General features: G+C 45.1%; 2 protein-coding genes across 2 annotated transcripts in view; both read left to right on the forward strand.

The window, feature by feature from the left end:
- Positions 1–23,068, forward strand: part of LOC146968871 (uncharacterized) — a 216,141-nt gene that overhangs the window by 16,082 nt on the left and 176,991 nt on the right. The window lies entirely within an intron of this gene.
- On the forward strand, positions 2,023–22,240 carry LOC146968872 (uncharacterized). Its single transcript, XM_085760426.1, has 7 exons — positions 2,023–2,149; positions 5,929–6,270; positions 6,369–6,482; positions 7,520–7,666; positions 20,691–21,026; positions 21,185–21,277; positions 22,055–22,240. Exons 1-7 carry the CDS (start codon positions 2,113–2,115, stop codon positions 22,144–22,146), a joined length of 1,161 nt encoding a protein of 386 aa, XP_085616552.1. The 5' UTR covers positions 2,023–2,112; the 3' UTR covers positions 22,147–22,240.

Consider the following 23,068-nt stretch of genomic DNA (forward strand, 5'->3'; position numbering starts at 1 on the left):
TTTACTTCCACTGCCGCTCGTGGCCATCACACATCGTAGCAACCTCCGTTAGCATAGCTTCATTAGCCCGTAGCACTCACGCGACCGGAGACTTTTTTTTCTCTCCCCCTTCCGTGGCTCCACCGTGGCGAATCTTCCGTCCGAAGCTGCTCACGGCCACTTCTGACACCATGTGTTGTCTTGCTTTATCTTATAATGAGCAGACGAGGCGTGATAGCTGGTCTTTTATATTTACTTCATGGCTTATACACAGTAAACATTATCGTGCTACCTGCATGGCTACGTACACCCTTGACCTGCAGGCGGGGCTTCCACGCATGCTCATAACTACTGCGGCATGCTGGGTAATGTAGTCCTCATGTTACTATACTCATAACATCACACACGGTTCGAGTGTTTTAAGGAACGGCCTCCTCCTATATACAGTATATTGATGTAGACGTTTTCCTCACCCATTACCCTTGTGCCCGCGGTCCCAAACAAACCTGTGGGTGGATTCTGGAGACGTGATCTACATGAAAAGAGATGAGTTTGTTTTTTGGTTTTTTTCCAGGACCACTGTCTATAAATCAAACTTTGGGGAAAATAAAGTGAAGGGTTTATTAAAACAACAGCCAATCAGATTCAGTCAACACATTGATGCTATTCATAATGTATAAATGTTGGGGTAAGACTGACATAAATGGAGAAACATTTCCACCTCCAGAAATATAAAGTGTAAACTTGGCCTGATTCAATATATTCACAAGCAGCTTCAGTGCTGGAAAGGTCATGGAGTGGACGGTTGTATCCTCTGAGGAGCATGCATCTGTAAAGGCCATGGAAATATATAGAGAAAGAAAAAGGCCAAAGATCAGCAGCAACTGTCATCATTGAATATCCACACAGCACATCCCACAGAAATGTGGCCTGCAAATGTCAAGAATAAGCAGAGGGACTTCCTGTCAGGCAGTTTTTGTAAAAAGATCAGCGGCCCTCCTCCCTCCTTTTAGAAACTCTATGGCTTCACTATCGGAGAACGTCTGCTCCATATATCCCTGTATGGGTGAAGTGGAGTCTACCTGGTGTAACTGGTGTTTAATCGCTGACTAATCCAGACCCTCAGGTGATCTGTAATTACAAACATCTGAGCTCTGATAAAGCTGTTGGCTCATCTACGTGATCGGAGGCCTGAGACACTTTTGCTGTGGCTTAACAACTATTTACATAAACCTCTTTTTAACGTTATCCATTTATCTCTCAATATAAACTAAATTACCTCAAAATGTATTTTCTCTTCTGGTAAAACGTTTTCATTCAACTTTGACAACGTTCCTTCTCAAACTGCCAGTCAACATGGCGACCTCGATCTGTGCTGGACGGTTAGCTCGTTTGAGAGTTTGGGCCGATGTTGCATTTTATTTTATTTCCTGTTTGAATTGCTGTAAAGTTGGTAAAAGTGCTCTTCCGTCTGTCGGTATAGTCTCTTGCTCAAATGGTCTCACTACAGAAATATTTTCATTGATATCATCGCTGACTCAACTACTGTATGCAGTGGGTAGAGGTGGAGGAGAGAAAAAGTCCTCCACAACAGATTGTTTACGTAGTTTTTCAAGTAATGTCAGTCACAGGTTCCAATGTTGTTTTTTGTTCGGCAGAGCTGATTTTGGACCTGCCGAATAATGCATCCTCTAGCTTTTTAGCCAGAAGAAATGAGAAATGTTCAAATTGAGCGTATCAACAATGTTGTCCTCTCATAATCTCTCAAATGTATTTAAACATTCATAACATGTAAATCTCCGATATAATTATGATCACAGGTTAAACTGTCAAAGAATAAGTCAGTGTTTTCAAGCCGTACTTTGCCTTAAACACCACTTCAGTGATCAGGTATTTCTGCATTTTTGCACATTCCTGTGATGGGCATGCAGTTCTTGGCAGGCAGACACTTCTTGGCATAACACCTGGCAACCCTCTCTGTCACCTGACACTCTGTAGGAGTTGGTCTGTCTTCACTTTGTGTTGAAATCAAAAGTAAACTTTTGTCGCTGCAGAGATCTGGTTCAGTCTGGTTCTGATCGTCACTCAGTCCAGGACGTAGCAGCTTTAACGGGACTGTGGTTTTTAGAGAAGATGAAGATGTTCCTGGTGTTTGTGGCGCTGCTGTACGGTGAGAAAAACTTCATCATACTCCATTTAGATATACACAGACCCTCTGGCTGTGCCAGCGCCATGTTGAGGATAGGTTAGCCCAGTGGTCCCCAACCCCCGGGCCCCGGACCGGTACCGGTCCGTGGGTCGTTAAGTACCGGGCCGCACAGAAAGAATAAATAACTTACATTATTTCCGTTTTATTTATTATTCGAGTCTGAACAATCTTTTATTTTGAAAAATTCTCCGAATTCTCCCCGTTACATCCGTCTATGACTCACGTGACCCACTCTTGACACCGCTTGACCTATGCGATTGACACATGTCAATATTGTGGTCACGTGATACATTAACAGTTAGCGCTAATATTAAACATTAACGGTCGCGCTAACTCACAAGCTAGAAACTCACAAGCTAGAAAGATGAGTAAAAAACAGACGTCTTTGGAAAGTTTCTTTGCAAAGGGGAAAAGGGCCAGTGAGGAGACAGAAGAAGAGCCTATACCCACCAAGAAAAAGAAAGCTGCATTTAACAGACAGTACCAGGAGACCTACTTAAAATATGGATTTATCGCTACAGGTGATTCCCACGCACCAAGCCCGCTGTGCATAATATGTGGTGACCGGCTCTCCAATGAGGCAATGAAGCCTTCAAAACTGCTTCGCCACTTAGAGACTAAGCACCCTGCTTTAAAAAACAAGCCTTTGGAGTATTTTGAAAGAAAAAAGCAGGAACAAGAAGGACAGAAGCAATTACTGAGGGCCTCTGCAACGACAAATGCAAGTGCACTGAGAGCATCCTACTTGGTGGCTAACCGAATAGCTAAGGCTAAAAAACCATTCACGATTGGTGAAGAATTGATTCTTCCGGCTACTAAAGACATTTGCTGTGAACTTTTTGGGGAGGCTGCGGTTAAAAAGATAGCACAGGTCCCTCTGTCAGCTAGCACCGTCACGCGGCGCATCGAGGAAATAGCAGAGGACATTGAGACACAGTTGTTGGAGAGGATTAATACATCACCGTGGTACGCACTGCAGGTTGACGAGTCAACAGATGTGGACAACAAGGCAATACTACTTGTTTATGTGCGATACCTTCATCAGGAGGATGTGCATGAGGATGTGTTGTGTGCACTATCGTTGACAACCAAAACCACAGCCGCAGAACTATTTAAGACGCTGGATAATTATGTATCAGGAAAACTTAAATGGTCTTTTTGTGTCGGCATATGCACAGACGGAGCTGCTGCCATGACCGGACGGCTGTCTGGTTTAACTACTCGGATTAAGGAGGTTGCACCTGAATGTGAATCTACACATTGTGTCATACACAGAGAGATGCTGGCAAGCCGAAAAATGCCACCGGAACTTCACAGCGTATTGAATGATGTTGTTAAAATTATTAACCACATCAAAGCACACGCACTTAACTCACGCCTATTCGAGCAACTTTGTGAGGACATGAACGCGGAGCACAGACGCCTTCTGTTATACACAGAAATAAGATGGTTATCCCGAGGGAGATCGCTGGCCAGAGTGTATGAATTACGAGAGCCGCTGCAAAGATTTCTCTTAGAAAAAAAGTCACCGCTGGCAGCACATTTCAGTGACGAGGAGTGGGTCGCAAAACTGGCTTACTTGTGCGACATATTTAGCCAGCTCAATGAACTCAATCTGTCTCTTCAGGGGAAAATGACAACAGTCTTCAAGTTGGCAGATAAAGTAGCTGCATTTAAAGCCAAACTGGATTTGTGGAGACGACGTGTGAACAGAGGCATATTTGACATGTTTCAAACATTGGCGGGGATTTTGGAGGAGACTCAGCCGGAGCAGTCATTCTCCCAGCTGGTGCACGATCACCTGTCTTCGCTTTCAAAAGAGTTCGAGCGCTACTTCCCAACCGCAAAAGACCCACGAACTGAAAAGGAATGGATCCGCGACCCATTTGTCAACAAACCGGGCGAATCCAGCATGTCCGCGCAAGAAGAAGATCAGCTGCTGGAGATCGCAAATGACGGCGGCCTGAAAAGGATGTTCGAGACATCAACTCTGCCGGTATTCTGGATAAAAGTCATGGCAGAATACCCCGAGATTGCCACAGCAGCTCTGAAAACCCTGTTGCCATTTCCGACATCATATCTGTGTGAAGCGGGGTTTTCTGCAGTCACAGCAACCAAAACAAAATCACGAAATAGACTGGACATAAGCAACACACTCCGGGTGTCTTTGTCTCCCATCACCCCGAGATGGGACCGTCTCATTGCAGAGAAACAAGCTCAGGGCTCTCATTAATTTAGCGTTATGGTGAGTTGTATTTTTCATGAACTTCATATGTTTTATGTTGTATTTTGAAGGTATGTTTAAGTGTTACCATAGCGACCAGAGAGCGCGAGGCAGAGAGGTTGTTATTGTTATGTTATTATTATTGTTGTTGGTGGATGTCAGGAGGACGCAGCTAATAAAGTTACATACAAGTACACAGTGGATTCAGGCTTTTTATTATTATATTTACAAAATACCATGGTCTTGTCATTTTATTTTGTTGTATTTATCCGCCACACCTTAAAGGCCGGTCCGTGAAAATTTGTCTGACATTAAGCCGGTCCGTGGCGCAAAAAAGGTTGGGGACCGCTGGGTTAGCCTACTTAATTTACTGTTTTTGTTTACAGTCGCTATGACCTGTTTTTCAATAGGCCTACTTATAACAGTTTTTCAAAACTGCTACACATCTACGGTGGCCCTGAGGGTCAAAATGCAACAACATTTCACAAAACACAACTTTTCACAAAACAATACGACATTTGACAAAACACAACAGTATTTCAAAAAACACCAAAACATTAGTAAGGACAACATCTTGTCTTGTTTCTCTCCAAATATGGCAAGTAGAATCCAAAATGGCGCAGTTCAAACCCTCGTATAGCGGCACAAAACAGACTCCCCCAAACCAATGGGTGATGTCACGGGTGCTACGTCCATTCTTTTTACAGTCTATGGTTAGAACCCGTCAATCAGGAAAATCAGGACAGGGGAGGGAGTTGTTGTGTTTTTTCAGATGCTGTTGTATTTTGTTAAATGTTGTTGTGTTTTGTCAAATATTGTGTTTTGTGAAATATTGTTATGTTTTGTGAAATGTTGTTCTGTTTTGACCCTCAGAGCCACCATATACACATCACATCTAAAACAAATGATACCCAAAACAGTTAGGCCTACATTCTCAAACTAAGCTAAACTAAACACAGACACACATTTTCAAAATACAACACAGTTCACCTATAAACAGTCACTACTTGTCTTCAACAGAACCATCAACTGTAAATTGATCAACTGTAGACGTAGTAAACTAAAGCTCAGCTATATGTCTCTGTGCTGCTCTGAACCACATGTTGCTCTAATGTGGAGGAAATTGAGAGTTAGAACAGGTCTAGAGGACAAATACGAAAACACTACAGTCCAGCAGGTTCAGCTCCAGTAGCATCAAAGAAGCTGCCATCAGTAATTATTATCACCATGACACCGTGTCAGTCTGAGTTATATAAACTGTATAAAGTTTCATTATGTCAGAGGAAGTGGAAACAGATTTCATCGTGTGATATGAAACCACTGGTCAGATCAGCTGATCAACTGTTCAAGTGTTCAACCTTATTGAGCATCATTTCAGAATGGACAGCATCGTAAGCTTCTTGTGAGAATGGTGAGCTGTCAGGTGTTTGTGGTCCTGCTCTGTTCCCCACAGGTGGATCTTCATCAGAGTCTGATTATCTTCTGGTTTCTGTCTCACCTCTGTCTGTGTCCTCAGTTTCCCAGCATGCCTCAGCTGTGGAGACATATGAGGGGGTGGAGTCTGTCCTGCTGCCCTGTTACTTTCCTACGTTTGACCTGGACGAGCCTTCAGTGGTGTGGAGCCGCTCCGACCTCCGTCCTTCAACCGTCCACCAGCGTCAGCCGGACGGAGACGAACTCAGAGACCAGAACCAGGACTACAGAGGACGGACGTCCATGAGGACTGATGCTCTGAGGACCGGAGACCTCAGCCTCACTCTGAGGAGACCCACCACCAGAGACAGTGGCAACTACACCTGCATCGTCAGAGAGAGGGGGGGAGAGGAGAGGCAGAGTCAAGTTACACTGAAGGTCAAAGGTCAGAGGACATGGACTCATCAGAAATGTGTTTTAATGTTTCACATTAATGTTTATAGTGATATTTTAATCTCATGTTGTTGTTTGTGTTGACTACAGAACGTCCTGTAAACTGGATCTTCATTGTCAGTGGTGTCGTTTTTCTCCTGTTCTCACTGTGTGCTGCTGTCGATCTGATTTATAAAGTGTATAAATGGAAGAGGGACAAAGGAGGTAGGGTGTGTGTGTGATGTCAGAGCTGTAGACTGAGGTCAGAGTTCAACTCAACTTTGTTTTATCGTTCATTAATATTTGTTTGTGTCGTCTACAGAACTTCCTCCAGTTTGGTTGATAGTTCTCACGGTTGCCATGGTTCTTGTGTGTGCAGCTGGTGCTGCTGTTTTCTTTGCCTTCCGTTATGAAATGTTTGAGAACTCACCTGGTATGTAGTGTGTGTGTGTGTGTGTGTGTGTGTGTGTGTGTGTGTGTGTGTGTGCGTGTGCTGCTGTGATGAGACACATGACCAAGGCTTTTGAGTCTCTATTTTTTCTGGATCATTCAAGTCACTTCACTGTCGACTGACAACAACACTAACATCTGATCTCATGTTGTTTGTGTCAATTACAGAACCTTTTCCAGTCTGGGTCGTTGTTCTAGTGCTTCTACTGAGTCTCCTGAGTCTCCTGGGTTTCGTTGGTCTCAGTGTATATAAAGAAATGAGGAACAGAGGAGGTTTGTATAAATGTTTGTGAGTCACAGGTCACAATAGAATTGAACTCTGTTGTGAATTAATCAATAATGTTGTTTTATTGTTTATTAATGTTTCTGTAATTGTGGCTCCGTCTCTTTTTACTTTTTAAATACACAGCCTACTAAAAATATGGAGCGCGAGCATGTAGTTGACGCGTCTTAAGCCACAAAAACTCCACAGTTCTTCTTTCTCACGAGGGTTTATTGAAACCTTTCTTCAAGTTACAACAAAACGATTTTTAAAAAACTGTGCAGCAATCTAAAATTAGGCAATAATCATGAGCACGGTCAAAAATTAACGTGCTCTCCTCGCCTCCATAGTCATAACTGAACCAAAGTACGCACACATCACGTCATGCATGTCACCAATAAGAAGAGAGCCGTTATTATTAACTAAGAGGCACTCTTATAACCTCAAATATACAAAATTAGGATAAATCCAACAAATCACCTGATGTGTAATATACAAAATGGCTCTAACAGTTTCAATCTCATGTTGTTGTTGATTGTGTCGACTACAGGACGTCTTCAAGGCCGGGTCAAAGTTCTCCTGGTTCTCCTGGTTCTCCTGGTTCTCCTGGTTCTCCTGGTTCTCCTGGTTCTCCTGTTTTCTGCTGCTGTTGCTGTTTTCAGTGTCTTTCTTTACAAAGTGATTAAGAACAAAGAAGGTAAGTTTGTGTCCGTCCGTCCCTCTCTCCCTTCACTGATGTGGAGGCGACTTCAGTTCTGTGCAGGAACGTTGTTGTGCTTCTCCAGTGTCTGGTCTGGCTCCTGTGGTGGAGACCACAGTGATGGAGCAGTAGTAAAGCTGCAGATGGAGGACCAGACTCCTGTGTGAACCCACCAGGTGTCAGCAGAGACTCTGCTCATCAGCACACTGACCTTCTTCTTGGCCTCAGTGTGCTTAGAGTGGAGGTTCTAATATTTAGACATAAAACACTTGAGTATTGTTACATCTGCAAGTATCTTAAAAAGATCAATTTAAGAAAATATGTAAAAGTCGAGAAAATGGCCTCAAACCTCAGAGGGCATAAACATCTCTGTATTCAGTTTTAACCAGTGATTTGGTGTTTGCGCTTAGAGTGGGCCACAAACAAAATCCTATGGTCGGCCCTGCTTCAGAGAGAGGAAGCTCCTCCTGCTTCATCTTCTCCTCTGGTTTCCACCTCCAGCTGCTCTTTCACTCTGATTGGCTGCAGCTCCTCACTTCCTCCTCAGCTGCTCCGTCCTGGACTGACGTCCTCATGGTCTCGGTCCAGGACGTCTTGTGCACTTCACATTGGAGGTCGACTGATAGAGGATTTTTAAAAGCTGATGTAGTAACGATAGTTTGGAGCAGGAAAAAGCCGACAGCTCATTAATCAGCTGATATGAAAGAATTGACACGTTTCTCACTGTCAATGTCAATGTCAATGTCAATGTCAATGTCAATTTTATTTATATAGCACATTTCATATGGCAAGCATAAACTCAATGTGCTTCACGATAAAAGCAAGATGCAATACATGTTGAGTACATATTAAAACAAACAAAAAGTTAGTGCATATTAAAACAGAAGCCAATGTGTTAAGACAAACAAACAAACAAAAAACTAATTAAAAGCTTGCGAGAACAGGTATGTTTTAAGATTGCGCTTAAAAGAAGATGTTGTTGGAGATGAGCGGAGTTCAATGGGCAGAGAGTTCCATCGTGTTGGACCATAAAAACTGAAAGCACCTTGAGCTGGTTTTGAATGTATACGTGGTATATTGAGAAGAGATTTACATGAGGATCTGAGGTATCTGTCAGGTGTGTACTGGGTGAGCATGTCAGAAACATAGGGAGGGGCAGCACTGTTAAGAGATTTAAAAACAATAAGTAAAATTTTAAAATCAATTCTGTATTTGACTGGGAGCCAGTGGAGAGACTTTAAAACCGGAGTGATGTGATCGTACCTGTGTGTTTTTGATAGAATTCTGGCTGCAGCATTTTGAATGAGTTGAAGTTTATTAAGTGATTGGTTTGTTAATCCGGGGAAAAGAGCGTTACAGTAGTCTAAGCGGCTAGAAATGAATGCATGAACCAGTTTTTCCGAGTCTGATACAGATAAAAGTGATCTAACTTTAGAAATGTTACGTAGATGATAAAAGGCAGTTTTGGAAATAAAAGAGATGTGCTTTTGGAAGTTAAGGTCTTCGTCGAAAATCACACCTAGGTTTCTGACGTGTTCACTGGATTTCACAGAAGATGAAGACAGTAACGACGAGACCTGGTGCCTCAGTGCCTTTGGGCCCACCAACAGAATTTCTGTTTTGTCCTCGTTCAATTGGAGGAAGTTATCTGTCATCCAGCGGTGGACATCACTAATGCACTGGACAAGATCCTCAAGTGGACTTAGGTGGTTTGCAGAAACAGATACATATAATTGTGTGTCATCGGCATAGGAGTGATATGATATGTTATGCTGTCGAATTATGGAACCAAGTGGGAGCATGTATAAATTGAACAGGAGAGGGCCAAGAATGGACCCCTGAGGAACACCACATGGATAGCTAACATGATCTGATTTAAAGTCACCAAGAGAGACTGAGAATGATCTATTCATGAGGTAGGATGAAAGCCAGTTAAGAGCAGTGCCCCTGAGGCCTACGCAATGCTCAAGGCGATGAAGCAAAATGGTGTGGTCCACCGTATCGAAAGCGGCACTGAGATCGAGTAGAACCAAAACAGAAACTTTACCATTGTCAGAATTAATTTTAAGGTCATTAACAACCCGCACAAGAGCGGTTTCTGTACTATGATTGTTTCTGAAGCCAGACTGATACAAGTCAAATAAATTATGTTGTGACAGATGTTCATGTAATTGCTGATATACAACCTTTTCTAAAATTTTTCCCAAGAATGGCAAATTTGAGATTGGCCTGTAGTTGCTAGTGACCAGCGGATCCAGGTTGCTCTTTTTTAACAATGGAGTGACTAAAGCATGCTTGAGTGTAGTAGGGAAAGTTCCGGAGAGCAGAGAGGTATTAACAATCTTAAGAACATCGCATTCCAGACACTCAAAGACACCTTTAAAATACTTGGTGGGCATAACATCAAGAGTGCAGGTTGCAGAACTTAGTTGTTGAACCACTTTTTGTAAATCACAACTCTGTACAAGGTTGAAACTGGACAAAGAGTTGGCACTGTGGCACACTGGAGTAGTATGAGAGTCACTTGTACCCGTGCGAGTAGAAATAATGTTGTTCCTAATGTTGGTAACCTTAGATTTGAAATATAAGGCAAATTCATTGCACTTTCCTGAGGAATAAAGCTCAGCAGGTAGTGGTCTGGCTGGGTTGACCAGTCTATCAATTGTACTGAATAGAAACTTAGAATTTTTAACATTGTTGGCAATAATTTGTGAGAAATAGTGCTGCCTGCATTGTTTAATTACAGAGTTATAGTTGTTGAGCAAATCCTTGTAATCTGTATAATCAGCCTGCAGTTTTGTTTTACGCCACTTGCGTTCAGATTTACGACAATCTCTTTTGAGTGTTTTCACTCTTTCTGTATTTCTCCATGGTGCTTTAGCTTTGCCAACGATTGTCTTAGTTTTGTATGGAGCTATATCATCCAGAATTTGCGTCACAGACTGATTGAAATTAATGACCAAATTGTCACACAGACACATAGAAGGGTCAGAATTATAATAACAATCAGACTGTTCCCTGGTACTGTATCTGGTGATGAAATTATTCAATATGCCAGGAGACAAGAAGCGCTGTCTGCGGGATTTAGATGCAGGCACTTGTTTGGTCAGTATTGTCAGAGTATTAGAGTGTTTACGGTACTCTGCTTTACGGCTGTCGTAACGTAGCTGTTGATGTTTACTCTAGTGGGTGTTACGGCAGTGGGAGGGGCTTTACGTCAGTCTTCACCTGTATGCTGGTACATGAACCCGAGAGCTCCTGGATAAAGCAAAGTAACAACTTACCTGTGTCTGGACATTCCGTGTTTTATTACATGGTGTCAGAAGTGGCCAGTGGTTTTGCAAAGAGTGTAAATCATGGCGAAGTTCAACCCACCGGATAGTTTCAGCTTTGATAAACCGACGGAGTGGACCGACTGGAAAAGGCGGTTCGAGAGATATCGAACGGCTACGGAGCTCAACAAGAAGTCGGGTGAAGTACAAGTGTGTTCCCTGGTGTACGCAATGGGGAGTGAAGCGGAAAATATTTTCAAGTCGTTTACTTTTACTGACCCAGGACACCAGAATAATTACAAAATAGTGATCAATCAATCAATCAATTTGTTTATTTCGGGCATGTCAATTTAAATCATCATCATCACACTTCATCATCAAATAATACAATACATGGCCGAAAGGGAAAAGCGGGAGAAGCAAAAGCTTATCTAGTCCCGCCCCCATAAATGGTGATGGAGAAGTTCGACGAGTACTTTTTCCCACGGCGGAATGTAATCCATGAGCGTGCTGTTTTCCACCAGCGCGTGCAGCGGCCTGGCGAGCCGGCAGAGACTTTCATCAGGGCTCTCTATGATTTATCAGAACACTGCGAGTTCGGGGAGAGTAGAGATGAAAATATTCGGGACCGAATCGTGGTGGGGATTCAAGATAAAGAGCAGTCTCGTAAGTTGCAACTCATGGCGGATCTTACACTGGCGTAGACTATACAGTCTGTTCGCCAGTCAGAGACAGTGAACATGCAGATCAGTGCGCAGGCAGCAGAGGCCACGGCAGCCACGGCATCCGTACAAGAGGTGCGGGGCGCGCGGAAGAAGAATATAAAATGGCAGCGCAACGCCAAGAGAGGGGGAAAGACGGAGCACGGGAGGAAGTGCAGCCGGTGTGGGAAAACAGAGCACAAGGATCCAGAGAGATGCCCCGCTCGCAATTCAGCTTGCAACAAATGCGGCAGGAACGGACATTGGCAGAGCCAGTGCAAAACCAAAGCGGTGAGTGAAGTAACAGAGGCAGATGAGCAGAGTGAATACTTCCTGGGATCAGTGAATGCAAACGTGAGTGATGAGTGGACAGTGCAACTTCTTCTGGGTGCAACTCCTGTTAAGTTTAAGATCGATACTGGGGCTGATGCTAGTGTGATGTGTGAAGAGACTTTCAATATGCTCATTCCAGAGAGAGAACTGAAGCAGACTAGTGTATCTTTGACCAGCCCAGGGGGTCAATTAGACTGTAAAGGACAATTTCAAGTTAACACCACATACAAGAAGAACTCATACTCATTCCCAGTGTATGTTATTAGAGGAAAGTCTGTCAACAACTTACTCAGTAGACCCACTGCAGCTGAGATGGGCCTCGTGAAACGGATCGAGGAGGTCCATGGTGCCTTTGGAGAGCATGGCACGCTCAAGACGGAGCCTGTGAGGATACAGCTCAAGGACAACGCCAACCCGTACGCGGTGCAGACTGCGCGCAGGGTCCCAATACCGCTGACGTCCAAGGTCAGGGAGGAGCTGCGCCGCATGGAGGAGTATGGCATCATAGAGGAGGTAACCCAGCCAACCGATTGGTGCGCCCCCATGGTGCCCGTGCTCAAAAAGAACGGAAAGGTTCGTATATGTGTGGATCTTAAGAAACTAAATGAACAGGTAAAGAGAGAGAGATTCATCTTACCTACACCAGAGGAGATTACAGCGGAGCTGTGTGGGGCAACGGTGTTCTCCAGCCTTGATGCAGCCTCTGGGTTCTTCCAGATTCCTCTGCACAGTGAGAGTAGCCTACTCACCACATTCATTACGCCATTTGGCAGGTACTGTTTCCGGCGCTTACCGTTCGGGATAACGAGCGCCCCAGAAATTTTCCAAAGGAAAATGTCGGAGACACTTCAAGGCCTACAGGGCGTCTCAGTTTACATGGATGACATTGTTGTGTATGGAAAGGACATGGAAGAGCACGACCTCCATCTCCAGAAAGTCCTGGAGAGAGTCAAGTCTGCTGGGCTCAAGCTCAATAAGGAAAAGTGTAAGCTCAGACAAGAGCAGCTCAACTTCCTGGGCCAGGTGGTCGATGCCACAGGCGTGCGGCCTGATCCAGCAAAGGTGCGAGCAATCCGGGAGCTCGCTGCACCAGAGAACGTCCACGAGCTCAAACGTATCCTGGGCATGGTGAACTATCTCGGTAAATATGTGCCGAACCTGTCCACAGTGGGCCAGCCACTGTACGAGCTGCTCCGGTCCAAGACAGCTTGGACCTGGGGTCCAGCACAACACACAGCTTTTGAGAAGCTAAAAGAGCTACTGATGACATCGCCAGTGTTAGTGTTTTATGACGTCAACAGACCCACCGCTGTCTCAGCTGATGCAAGCAGCTATGGGCTCGGTGGCGTGCTGTTGCAGCTCCATGGACAAAACTGGAAACCAGTCGCATACTGCTCAAGGAGGCTGACCGACGCAGAGACCAGATACGCGCAGATTGAGAAAGAGTGCCTGGCGAGTGTCTGGGCCTGTGAACGGTTTGAAAAATACCTCTACGGCCTTGAGAGTTTTGAACTTGTGACAGACCACAAGCCACTAATGAACAGTAAGGACTTAGACAACGTTCCATTAAGGTGCCAGAGACTTCTTATGCGGCTCATGCGCTTTAAGCCAGTGGCTGCGTATGCGCCGGGGAAGACCCTTGTTGTGGCAGACACACTGTCACCGAGCCCTCTGAGTCACACGGAGGACGGGAGAGACACACACTCTGAGGTTGAGTGCTACATTGCAGCAGTCATGGACAGCGTGCCAGCTACCCCACAAAAGATGGACAACATCCGAGCAGCTACTGCAGCTGATGAGAAGCTGCAGACAGTGATCAGGCACATCAGGTTCGGCTGGCCAGAACACGCATGCCAAGTACCAAGTAACATACGTGAGTACTTTTCTATGAGAGATGAACTTTCAGAGTATGGCGGGATGGTCGTGAGAGGAAGCCGCATCGTGATACCAGGGACGCTGAGGGCAGACATCCTTGAGAGAATCCACGACGGACATCAAGGGCTCTCAAAGTGTCGGGACAGGGCAAACGCCGCTGTCTGGTGGCCCGGCATTTCCTCACAACTGAAACACAAGGTGTTGTCGTGTCAGTCCTGCTGCGAGTTGAGAAGAGCACAGCAGAAGGAGCCGTTGATCTCTACCCCGCTCCCCGACAGACCATGGCAGCGCATAGCTCTGGACTTATGTGAGCATAATAAACAGAACTACTTAATCATCTCAGACTACTACTCGAGATATATCGAGATACTGCACATGAAAACAACAACAAGCGCTCATGTCTCTCTGAAGCTGAAAGCTATATGCGCCCGCTATGGCATTCCAGATGTGGTCGTCAGCGACAACGGGCCGCAGTTCACAAGCACAGAGTTTCAAGACCTTGCCCGTGAGCTTGACTTTGAACACGTCACCTCAAGCCCACACAACGCACAAGGCAACGGTCACGCAGAGAGGGCGGTGCAGACCGCAAAGCGAATATTGAAACAGAACGACCCTCTCATCGCACTCATGTGCTACAGGTCAACACCATGCAGCACTACTGGAGCCAGCCCAGCTGAACTACTAATGGGCCGGAAGATTCGAACGACACTGCCTACCCTCGAGAGAAACCTGCAGCCCTCATGGCCCGACGGGCAGCGCATCAGGCAGAAGGACGAGGCAGAGAAGAAGAAGCAAGCCTTCTACTACAACCGACGCCATGGGGCCAGACCCCTACCCCCACTTCAGCCTGGTGGTAACGTCCTCACCAAGCTGGACCACCAGAAATCCTGGACAGCTCCTGCAGTTGTGACCGCTGAGAGTGTCACGCCACGCTCTTACATCATTCAGACGCAGCAGGGGGCAAGACTCAGGCGCAACCGGCGCCACCTGCAGGAGATGCCTGCTCCACAGCCGCCTGGAGGCAAAGCACCTGTCTTACCTGTTTGCACGGACATCAATCGACGGCAGGGGGACTCCAGTGTCAGCATGCATGCTGGTGCTGAAAATCTGTCACAGACCAGGTCTGGACGGATCTCTAAGCCAGTCATCAGACTGGACTTGTGGCTTAACATGTCCTCACACTCATGGCCTTTGGGGGGGAAGAAGGGAAAAGAGTTCCAGGTGTGGTAACCTTTAAACCACATAAAAGAGTTCCATAGAATGTTGTAAACTGATGTGTTTTAATATCAAAAGAGTTCAGGAATGCAAACTGTTATCTTATAGTGAAAAGTAATTTGATAATCGTTTGATAATCTAAAGGTTTATTGAATATAAGTACTACAGAAGACAGACCAAGGGTTGAATGTCGTTTATTGATATTTAATGAAGAATGACATTGTTTACATTTCACAGGATGTTTAATGTGGTCCTGCTTATTGCTACAGAATAGCATTGTTCCTTACAGAATGTTTATCTGTTTACTTTATTGAGGAAAGTAGAACTAAAAAGGGGAGATGTCAGAGTATTAGAGTGTTTACGGTACTCTGCTTTACGGCTGTCGTAACGTAGCTGTTGATGTTTACTCTAGTGTGTGTTACGGCAGTGGGAGGGGCTTTACGTCAGTCTTCACCTGTATGCTGGTACATGAACCCGAGAGCTCCTGGATAAAGCAAAGTAACAACTTACCTGTGTCTGGACATTCCGTGTTTTATTACAAGTATAGTCATGTCGAAGAAGATACAAAAGTGGTCTGATATGCCAACATCCAAAATACAGTTCATGACTACACCAAGGCCTTTAGAAATTATAAGGTCGAGAGTATGACCTTGATTGTGAGTAGGGCCAGCAGTGTGCTGAATAAGATCAAACGTTGATAGCATGCTAGTAAACTGACTGGCGAGAGGATCAGTGGGAGTATCAATATTAGGGGTGTAACGGTATATGTATTCGTCCCGTGCCGTCACGGTACGGGGGTCACGGTTCGGTGCACACAGTCACACGACGAATACGTCTGAATGAATATTAAAAAAAAAAAAAAAAAAGTCGAGTCCTCACTCGAATCCAGGTGGCGGTAATGAGCCTCGAAGCTGCCTGCAGCCGTCATAGCAGACGAAGAAGAGAAGTGATGAGAGAGTGAAGTTAGAGGAGGAGAGCTGTCTGCTTCATTCATGTCACTGTGGCTTCTCAATGAAACAAACGGCGGCGGCGGCGGCTCGCGACCATAATACATCCATGCTCGCGACTGGTCCACCGGACAAAGTCCGTCGGCGATGTTTCACGGATGCGCGGTGAGTCGCTAGAAACGCATCAAACACGTAGCGCATGTTCAACCCGATATGTCAATCACTGGTGCAAGGAAAAAGACAAGTTGTGTGCAACAACTTATCCCGCAGCTTTTAAGCCTCTTGACATGAACACAGACAGGTGAGGAGAAAAGGAGACCGCACACTATATATAATCAGACACATTTTGTCTGATGAAGGGCTGACGCCCGAAACGTGTGACATTAAACTGTCACGGGAGCTTTTAACTAGTGTGCGGTCTCCTTTTTTCCTTACCTGTGTCTTTCTTGGTGGTCCAGCACCTAGTCTTCAGTTTTTTGGGGGATGTGCGTAGCTGCCTAATATGTTTTATGAACACAGGCAGGACCAGAAACATCACCAAAGTAACTGCTAGTCTAATTTAACTGTGTAAACCAACATTGATGTCAGTTTATTGTTTTGTTTTTTTAATAATATTTTTTTAATAATAATAATAATTTAATAATTCGAATAATAGTTGCCAGTTGTCAAGTGCACGTTTTTTTCCCTCTATAATGAATGAATGGCATTATAACACTCCTAATGCACTTGTTTTATTTTGTATTCTTTTTTCTTTTAACTTTTATAACACAAGACAGATTTTAGTTTTACATTCAATTAGTGTCTGTTGTACCGAAACCGTACCGAACCGTGACCCCTGAACCGAGGTACGTACCGAACCGTGACTTTTGTGTACCGTTACACCCCTAATCAATATGGATGTTGAAATCCCCAGAAATAAGAATTGAATCATAATCAACAGTGATTTTTGATAGAAGATCAGCAAATTCATCTATAAAACCTTTTTTAAGCTTTGGTGGACGATAAATAGTGAGTACTAGACACGGATGGGCAAACCTCATGTCAATTGCTAAATACTCAAAGGTGTTGTAGCTACCAAATAGCATGTTTCGGCTTGATAGACAATCTGAGAAAATGGCAGCCACACCACCACCCCTTCTGTCTGCTCTAGAGCAATGTAGAGACGTATAATTTGGCGGGGATGCCTCAATTAATTCCTTGCTGCCGGTTTCATCTAGCCAGGTTTCTGTGAGAAGAATACAATCAAGTCTGTGTGAAGTTATAAAATCGTTAATGATGAAAGTCTTATTAGAGAGAGATCTGACATTAAAAAGCGCAAACTTTAAAGTGCTTACAGAGTGACTAGATTTATCAGCAGTGGTAGAAGTAGGAATACTCTGGTTGTTCACCACAGTGGCAGGACCCAAACTATCATAGCTGAGTGCTACAGTTGGAGACACACAGATCTGATCAGGGTCATACCGTTGTGCATGTCAGAATGAGTTAGAAGCTATGAATTGGATGAAATTAGTTATCAATTGCTTCGTTCCTAGTCTATTTGGGTGCAGACCATCATTCTTGTACAGGTATGAATTAGACCAAAAGTGATCAAAGTTGGGGATGAAGTTATAACCTGCGGCTGTACAAAAGTTTTTTAGCCAGTGATGAAGACTAAAGAGCCGGCTGAAACGTTCACATCCTTTGGAGGGAGCTGGGATGGGTCCAGACATAATGCAATGTCTTCCCAGACTCTCAACAGTGTAACACAGGGACTCCAAGTCCGCATATAATTGGCTGGATTTCCTAGCCATGACGTCATTGGTTCCTACGTGCGATATCACAATGTTTACTGTGGGATGCTTATCAATGAGCGCAGGAATGAGTTCAATTAAGTCACGAACCTTGCCGCCAGAGAGACAGTATGTGATAGCACCAGGTAGAGTTAGATATCTCACTACAGAGTCACCCACAATTAGAATTTCAGGACTGCTGCCTACCTGGTTGTCGCTGTAGGTGGAAAGTTTCGGTGGGAGCCGCGGGCTGGCTAGGCTAGCATTAGCATTGACACCAATCGTGTCAGGTGGGGCAGGCGGCGCACTGCCTGCAGGACCGCGGGGTGGTTGGCTAGCAGCTGGAGGGATGGTTGTTGTTGTTACCGTTGGTCGACTAGCGGTGACAAGCGGCGTGCTACCCCGGTTGGAGGAACCAGGACTGCGGGGAGATTGACGAGTAACTGGAGGGCTGGCTGCTGGAGATCCACCGGGACCGCCGCCACAAGCCCCAGGCGGGGATGTGCATCGTCGCTGGCGCTTGTCAATAGGAGAGACGGCTGTTGAGCAGGGGTAGGTGTCAGGAGACCTGCGCCTTTTTGAAACACCTGGGTATTTTCCGCTGCCAGGATTTACATTCAGCGACCGTGGAGGTGGCGCAGGCAGAGCAGCAAGAGGGGAGAAGAAGTTAGATAGTTCCAGTTCGGCAGCATCGTCCTGGGAGTCGAACAGCGGGAGGGACGCTCTCTTTTTTCCCTTGGCCACTGTAGCCCAGGTGGAACAGCCAGGTGTCGGCTCGCCGAGCAAAGCTAGTCTGGAGCTGAGGTCCTCTTGTCGCTGCAGAAGGGCCGAGATGAGTTGCTCGATGGAGGTTAATTCACTCCGGATCTCAGAGATGGCCGAGGAGGTGACCATGTTTGCGTAGCATCTACCAGGATGACGAGCCCATTAGTAGAACTGAAAAATAATAATAAAAGAAACACAGCCAGGAGAGCGCCAGGACGGACACACAGGGAGATGTGCAGGAATGTTGACAGTGTGGACATCAGAGGAGCGGTTCCGTCAGGAGCCCACAGCGGAGAAATGGCAGATTTCCAACCGGAATAGTAGTGGAGAAACTTACCATCGAGGGCCTGAGAACCAGGCCCGCTGCGATGTATCAACACTTGGTAAGTTTCAGTGTCTTTCCGTCCACTTTTCCTCTTCTCTTTCTCCTCCTTCTGACTGTAGTGACAGCTAGTGGAGATTTTCCCACGCTGTCAAACCGAGGCCGGAGGTTGTTGAACTGTTTAAAAAATGTTCAACCTTCGGTCCACATCTGTCAGATGAGGGCCGAAATATTCACGGGGGGTTCCTGCATGAGGAGGTAGGCAGCCCAGCTCGTTTGGTGAGGAGAAAAACAAGAGAGGGGGTAAAGACGGCTAAAAGCCGGCCATACGTCAATGGCGGCTCAGGTCTGTGGCGCTGATGGCTGTTTTGGTTAAAAAACGAGCGATCAGTCTATTCGATTACTAAAACAGGCAACCCGAAAAGGAGTACACTGTTTAAAAGACTGTATTTGTGCATGAGGTCGTTTTAAAAACCAAAGGAATTTGTTTAAAAAGCAGTTTAAGAGTTAAAATGACGGAGCTCCAACAGACTCACTCGAACGCCGGAACAGGAACAGGAACAACACACAAACATTTGCACACAAGGTGAAGTGGCTTGAACTGTCCTTGTGAGGTTCAGAGAACACTTACAACACCTGAAACATAGAACCAATCAATCAAGTAACAGCCACGACCCCAGACCCACTCTCTTTTATCATCTGTTTGGTTTAAATAGGAGCAACAAATGAAAAATGAACATTTTGTTGTATTGAGGAAAACTTCAAACAAGAAATTAAGACCATGAACTGATCAGGAAACATTAGAGTGATTTTCCAATAGATTTCTATACAAACTGACTCCATTATGGAACCAAAGGAGTCGCCACCTAATGATCATTTAAAGCAGAAGTAAGTGATATATTTGTGTTAATATAAGTCTTAAATAGTTATATCTTCCGACAGCAATCACTTACATAGAGTGTTTGGACTGAAACACGGGTCTGTCAGTCCCTCTGCTCTGCTCTGAGCCGAGGAGAAAACATTCATCGTATCCTACAGTTTTTATCCAATGAGGAGAGAGAACGGCATGCAGGGCTGTGTGCAGCCAAGGAACGCCGTGAATGTGGTGACGTAGGGACGAGGACTGTTATGGTGCGCTCAAGGAAACTCTGATTTTTCCGACCGTGAAGTCGTACCAGTTCGATCTGGTACGAGTTCACCGGTCGGAAGTTACGAGTGGCCGTTATAGTGACTTTCACCGGTAAAACAGGTCGGAGAAACACGAGTGGGTTGCCTGAAACGCTACAAAGTCGTAAGTTGTGACTTGAAGCTGTAATTTACGATTTCAAAAGCCTGCCTGGAACGCAGCATTAGCGAAAACGACCGGACCACTTACTTCTGCTTTAAGAGAAAACAGGTTTAAGGCACTTTTGCATTGGCTTCAATTATAAAACACAGAGTCAATGGTCACGTTAGTGATGCAATATTTAAATCACAATCACCTCTTTTGTCCTCAGACGTCTCCTGTAGAAAACACCATGACAACACAGGAAGTTCAGCTGTAGAGAGCTGCACCTCAGTTTATTCAGTGTTTAGTATCAGAGCCCTGTTTAAATATAATTGATCTCAGGGTCACAGTGGTGTTATCTTCATCTTCTGTGTTGATCTGCTGCAATAAGATGATGTGACCTGACTGAGTGACTGGAGGAAGGTGAACAGACATTAGACTCTATCAGCTGATGCTCCTGCCAATAACCAGTTTATAATAAATCCTGTCTGTGTCTCTACTTCACTCTGTGGACATGAGGACGTCACTGATCCATGTTCCTGTCTCTGTCCTCAGTGTCCTGGCATGGAGACACTGTGGAGGTCTACAGTGGGAGGTCGTTCCTGCTGCCCTGTGAGGACTCTCCTTTACCCAGAAACCCCACAGCGACTTGGAGCCGCCACGACCTCCGTCCTCCAACCGTCCACCAGAGAAACCGTCTGGGTGACAACCTCAGAAAACAGAACCAGGTTTACAGCAGCAGAACGTCCATGAAGACTGACGCTCTGACCACTGGAGACCTCAGTCTCACTCTGAGGAACCTCAGCCTCTCTGACAGCGGAAACTACACCTGCATCATCACAGCGTTTGGAAATAAACGAACACTGAGAAACATACAGCTGAAGGTCAAAGGTCAGAAACACACACCAACACCTACAGTACAGGATACAGGTCAGAGGTCAAAGGTCAGAGCTATAGATACAGGTCTGAGGTCAGATCTGGTTGGAATTTGGACCAGGGTCACAGAGGTCACGTAAAGGTCATGTTGTTTATGTTCATCTCATCCACAGAAAAGTACTTTGACACTGTTGAACTTTTCGTATTCATTGGTCTCGTGGTTCTACTGATGGTTGTTCTTGGTGTCGCCTCATACCTTCCAAAAGGTAGGATGTTTGTGTGTGTGTGTGACGCTACAGAGCTTTTCTTGTGAAAATCTAGCATTATTTGTTGAGAGGACTGCAACCAGGAACAGCTGCACACAGTCATCCACTTGTTTATTTTAACTTCCTGTTTCCTGTAGAGTTGAACTCTGGGTAAAATGAGTGCGGACTTCCTGTCCAACTGTCTCTGCTGTGACGTCCTCTGTGTCCATCTGTCCCTCTGATCAAACCAAACACTGATCCTGAACAATAGTAATCAATACTGATCAATATCATCAGCACCGTCCCAGACTTTTACTTTGACAGGATCAACTTTATTGATCCAAAGCAGCGTTGACAGATTCACAGACTGAGACACTTTGATGTGATGGACGTTTGTGTGTCAGTGTTTTGTTCTGAGGTTGGACATGAGTGTGAGACTCTGAGGACGGACACAGGAGAAGTCTTCTTCTCTTCAGTGGACAGTTTTCATCCACATATCAACATGACAGACAAAAGACTGAGAGGAGACAAAACAAAACTCTGACCATGTCCAACACCTTCAACACCTGGTCTGACTTCCTCCATGTGTCCACTGTCCCTCTGGTCTGGTTCTGTCCTTCAGGTTCCTCTACAGCTCTGTGATGCTTCAGGTCAGAGATTAAAACCTGCTGCTGCTGTCTGATGACATCATCATGTGGTTTGTTGTCTCTCAGTCCAACAGGTGGAGAAGGGGGCGGAGTCTGTCCAGCTGCTCTTCAAGACCAACTCATGTCCCACTGTCTTCTGTCTTGTCCACAGGGAGAACTCAGGTTGAAGCTGAAACAGTCGACATGAAGGACAGAAGCAGCTCCACTGATCCAACTCCTCTGGTGGCTGATCAATCAGTCTGATTGGTTTGTTGATCAGTTTGTGATTATTGAAAGGATCTGACTGTGGATCAGAGAGAAGATGGAGGTGAAGGAGCTGATAGACGATGGATGAAGACAGGAGGAGCTACTGAATCTACTGACTCACCATCTGCAGACTCAGTATTGATGAGTCTTGATCATCTGAATTGATCAGTACCACACGAAAAACAAGAGAAACAATGAAATATAATTGAAAAAATACTTCTTCATTCTCCTGCTGAGGGACAAAGTTGCGTCATGGTGACGGCCAGTTCATGGACCACAGTGATGTTGACGTGCTAGCTAGCTTGTTCAGCCTGCAGCTAAAGGCTGGAGGTTGAGCTTCAGCTCTGGTGGAGCAAAGGATTCAGATGTGAGTTGGTTCATAGAGTTCAGCTCAGATGTGTCCTGTAGAAACTCTGACTGAAGGACACGGATCGGTTCGTTTCAGCGCGATGACGTCAGAGACTCCAGTGCAAATAAATTGCTCGCAGATAAAAAGCTGCCAGATTATAGGATGTAACAGTGAGTCTAAAATGTCTTCAGGGTGGTGATTGACACACTGGAGGAGCTCAAAGTGTGTTTGTATATGTATTTTTGACCTTTCTGGGTGGTGGCAGGAGTTTGGACAAAGAGAGTTTGTTGTTATGGTCAATCACATTAGGTATAACTTGATGTTTTTGTGCAACAGTTGCTTGTCTTTCCTTTTTTTTAAATTAATTTTTGCTTCAATAAACAGAATTAAACTGCATCTGGACTTCAGTACTGATTCATGTGGATATGACACAGATACAGTATACGTTCCTACAGCTTTAAAATACTTAGTATTTGTATTGTCTATTGAAGACACAGTTGTAGTAACTTCTGCCTCTAGATGTTTAACAACATGTGGGTGACAACACCAACTGGCCTGTGGGTCGTTTTG

The sequence above is a fragment of the Trachurus japonicus genome, chromosome 18 (assembly GCF_045865225.1).
Source record: "Trachurus japonicus isolate A0001 chromosome 18, Traja_1.0".
Lineage (NCBI taxonomy): Eukaryota > Metazoa > Chordata > Actinopteri > Carangiformes > Carangidae > Trachurus > Trachurus japonicus.

Excerpts from the sequence above, each read along its gene's own strand:
- LOC146968872 (XM_085760426.1), top strand. The coding sequence starts at position 2,113 with ATGAAGATGTTCCTGGTGTTTGTGGCGCTGCTGTACG. Across the intron at positions 6,271-6,368 it reads AGTTACACTGAAGGTCAAAG|AACGTCCTGTAAACTGGATC; the intron begins GTCAGAGGACAT and ends TGTTGACTACAG. Across the intron at positions 21,027-21,184 it reads CATACAGCTGAAGGTCAAAG|AAAAGTACTTTGACACTGTT; the intron begins GTCAGAAACACA and ends TCTCATCCACAG.